We start from the raw sequence: 3,903 nt of genomic DNA, 5'->3' as shown, positions 1-3,903 counted from the left end.
GATTACAATTCTTTAAAAATCTTTGGGTGTCTCTGCTATCCCTGGCTCAAACCTTATTCCAAAAATAAATTAGAGCCCCGATCAACACCCTGTGTATATTTAGGTTTCTCTTTACTTCATCATTGTCATCAATGTTTTGATCCAAAATCTTCTAAAATCTATTTATCTCGTGATGTGAATTTTTTTGAAAACAATTTTCCTTACCAAAATATTTTTTCAAAGGTTTCTTCAACTTGTAAAACACTTGCGTGGGAAGGTTCAACTGCAACAAACCCAACACCATCCAATATATTTTCTCCTCCTTTTAGCCACGACTTACTGAGTCTCATACTTATCCCGAAGGCAGGTACCACCAACGCTCACAAAGACACTGTCTCCTCTGCTTGCGCTCCAACAGAATCTGCATCTCCAGGTACGTCTTCTCCTTCTCCTCCACACCCCATTGCCCCTCCTGATCACACTGATACCCCGTCTTATCCCCCGTTGCCTCAATCATCAGTTTTTCCAATTGTGTACAGCCACCGAAACAAAACAATTTCATCTATTGGACAAAACTCCGCTGCCCATCCCACTGCCTCAATTCCCCTACAACCTTCTCCTGAACCTGTTCAAGTCACAGAACCTCCGCAACCTTCTCTTCCTCCACCAACTCGTGTTGTGACCCGCTCCCAGCACAACATTCACAAACCAACAACCATCCTTGACTTTCTGGCTCACTTATCCCCCACCATCACCCCTACCAGCTTCAAACACGCTAACAAACACCCAGAGTGGCAGAGAGCCATGAAAAGTGAATTTGATGCATTATTGAACAATCAGACATGGGAATTGGTACCACATGACCCCACAAAAACATTGTTTCTTGCAAATGGTTATACAGGTTAAAACGGAAAGCTGATGGGACAATCGAACGCTACAAGGCTCGACTTGTTGCAAAGGGGTTTACACAACGTCCTGGAGTTGACTACCATGCCACATTTAGTCCAGTTGTCAAACCAACTGCTGTGCGCTTGGTGCTCTCAATTGTTGTCCATCAGAATTGGCCCCTTCGCCAACTTGATGCCAACAACGCGTTCTTGCAGGGTCGTTTAGAAGAAGAAGTGTACATGGTCCAACCTCTGGGTTTTGCAGACGTGCAGTTCCCCTCCCATATCTGTCGTCTAAAGAAAGCCATCTATGGACTCAAGCAAGCCCATCGGGCATGGTACAATGAACTCAAGACGTTCCTTCTGTATCTGGGATTTGTCAAGTCAGAATCTGATGCCTCACTTTTCATTCGCAAAGTGTCGAACAACATTTTGTACGCCCTAGTTTATGTGGACGATATCATCATCACAGGGAATCACAACTTCGAGGTAAATCAGGCTATAGCTTCTCTTGCTGGACGTTTTTCCATCAAGGATCTTGGGAATCTGCACTTCTTCCTTGGAATTGAGGTGCTCCGTACTGCCAAAGGTATTACCTTATCACAGTCTAACTACATAAATGAAATTCTCTCTGAAGAAAACATGCAGGACTGCAATTCGGCAAAAACCCCAATGAGTGCCACTGACGTGCCTCACCTAAATGATGGTGCGCAACCAACTGATGCCACTCGTTACAGAAGAGTTCTTGGAAAACTACAATACTTATCTTTTACTCGTCCGAATATCAACTTATCTGTAAATAAATTGTCTCAATTTATGCATTCCCCATCTGAAGTCCACTGGAAAGCACTCAAACGAGTACTCAGGTATCTCCAAGGCACAATTCAGCTTGCTCTTCACATTCAAAGAGATAATGATTTCAAGCTATACATGTACTCTGATGCGGATTGGGCTGGAGATGTAACTGATCGAGCTTCTACTACTGGATACATATTATTTTAGGCCAAAATCCTGTGAGCTGGTCCTCCAATAAACAAAGAACAATTGCTCGCTCATCAACTGGAGTAGAGTATCGTGCTGTAGCAAGTGCACTTGCTGAAACCAACTGGGTGACAAATCTGCTAAAAGAACTACATGTTTCACTTCCCCAAGCACCAACCATTTACTATGACAATGTGGGTGCAACTTATCTGTGTGCAAATCCAGTTTTTCATAGCCGCATGAAGCACATTGCTGTAGACTTTCACTTTGTTCGCAAACAAGTTCAGCAGAATCAAGTTCACATTGTCCATATCCATGCCGCAGATCAACTCGCAGACACTCTCACTAAAGCTCTACCAAAGCCAGCCTTTGATAAACATCTATTCAAGCTAGGCGTTGTTACACACTGCCTATCTTGAGGGGGGCGTATTAAAGCACATGTTAATTATTATATTTAGTTGATTATTGTTTGACATATACTTCAGCTAGTAGTCTAGCACTCCTATATCTCTTCAAGTAGTTTAGCATGTTTAGCACTCCTCTTTCAGAGGAGTTAGTTTAGGCAATTAGTTAGTCCATTCTTGTATATAAACACAATATTGGATCAATGAAATAACTCTCTCGATCTCTTGATTTTATAGTTTTGTGGTTGAATTTATTCGAGAGTACTATGAAGTAGAGGAAAAAGAAGACGACATCATCAAATTGGCATGGATGAGGAATCAGGTACGTAGAGACATGTTGTTACTAGAAAACCAACTCCCTTTCTTTGTGCTTATCAGACTTTATTACATGACACTACGTCTTAATGAAGAGAACTTCTTATATATGGTGAGAAACACCTTACATGATATTTTTTCAAAGGTGAAAGTTATATCCAAATCAAAAATTCAAGGTATATCAGAAGGATTCGACCATTTACTTGATGTGGCACACATGCTTTGTCGCCCATCAGGTAAGAAAGTTGAACAAAACATGAATGCTAGCACAAAAAACCAGTGTTGCAAGATAAGTTTTTGTGGCAACAGTTTACAATTATCAAACGAAATCCCCCCTCATCTTAAATTTTGGCAATGCTATCATATTCCAACTGCAACAGAGCTTTTTGACGCTGGAGTTAGCTTCTTAAAAACAGGATATGTGGGAGAAAATAACGAGGATAAAACATCATTATTCGATATCACGTTTGAGAAGGGATTAATGAAAATCCCGTGTTTCGCGATTAACGATACTATGGAAACCTTCATGAGAAATATGATATCTTTTGAGCAACATACTTCAAAAGAACTATATCCTTATTTCTCGAATTATATGCATTTAATGACTCAACTTATTGGCTCACATAGAGATGTGAATTTTCTTCGCAAAAACAAAATCATCCTTAAGGACATAGGAGATGACAAACAAGTGGCCAGCATCTTCAAGAAACTTTCAGATGGGGTGGCAATCACAGACTTTTATTACATAAAAGAATGCAGTAAATTGATTCAACATTGTGAAAAGCCGTGGAATCAAATGAAGGCAAGTTTGAGGAGCAACTATTTTCAGAGTCCTTGGGCAGGAGCTTCAAGTGTGGCAGCTATTACACTTCTTGTGCTCACAGTTATACAGACTGTTCTGGCTTTTACCGGTTATGTTAATAAGTAATCTTTTGTTGTAGCTACTATTGACTCATCGAGTGATTCCTCATTATGCAATTTGTGTGTTGATGAGCTTAATATTGTGTCTCACCTCCATTATGGGGTAGGACTAAAGCTAATAATTTCAGCTCATATTTATAAAATTAGCTTATTTAATATACTGAATTTTTGAAGCTTTTGCCGAGGAGTCAAACATTAAATGGAAGAAATTTCCGATCTAAGAATTTGAAGGAGAAATAGAAGAGAAACGGGTTAGGGTGGGTCATGTATGATGTTAATGTAAGATTCTCAAGTAAATGAATAAGAGAAATCAAAGATTGTATTAATGAATAAAACTATCGAGTACATGCTCCTTATATAGGAGTTGTTACTGTCACGCCCCGAGCCTTCACCCTGGGCGGGACCGGCACCCGGAG

The 3,903-nt window shown here is 40.3% G+C and overlaps 1 protein-coding gene across 1 annotated transcript in view; it reads left to right on the top strand.

The window, feature by feature from the left end:
- Positions 1 to 2,675: 2,675 nt before the first annotated feature.
- The window catches only part of LOC125856221 (uncharacterized), a 1,774-nt gene continuing 546 nt past the window's right edge, over positions 2,676 to 3,903 (top strand). Inside the window, exon 1 of the mRNA XM_049535760.1 lies at positions 2,676 to 3,477. Within this exon, the coding sequence (XP_049391717.1) occupies positions 2,676 to 3,477 (802 nt within the window). The remainder of the gene's footprint in view (positions 3,478 to 3,903) is intronic.

This window comes from Solanum stenotomum, chromosome 2, assembly GCF_019186545.1.
Source record: "Solanum stenotomum isolate F172 chromosome 2, ASM1918654v1, whole genome shotgun sequence".
In the NCBI taxonomy this organism is placed as follows: domain Eukaryota; kingdom Viridiplantae; phylum Streptophyta; class Magnoliopsida; order Solanales; family Solanaceae; genus Solanum; species Solanum stenotomum.
This window is presented reverse-complemented; position numbering and strand designations above follow the sequence as displayed.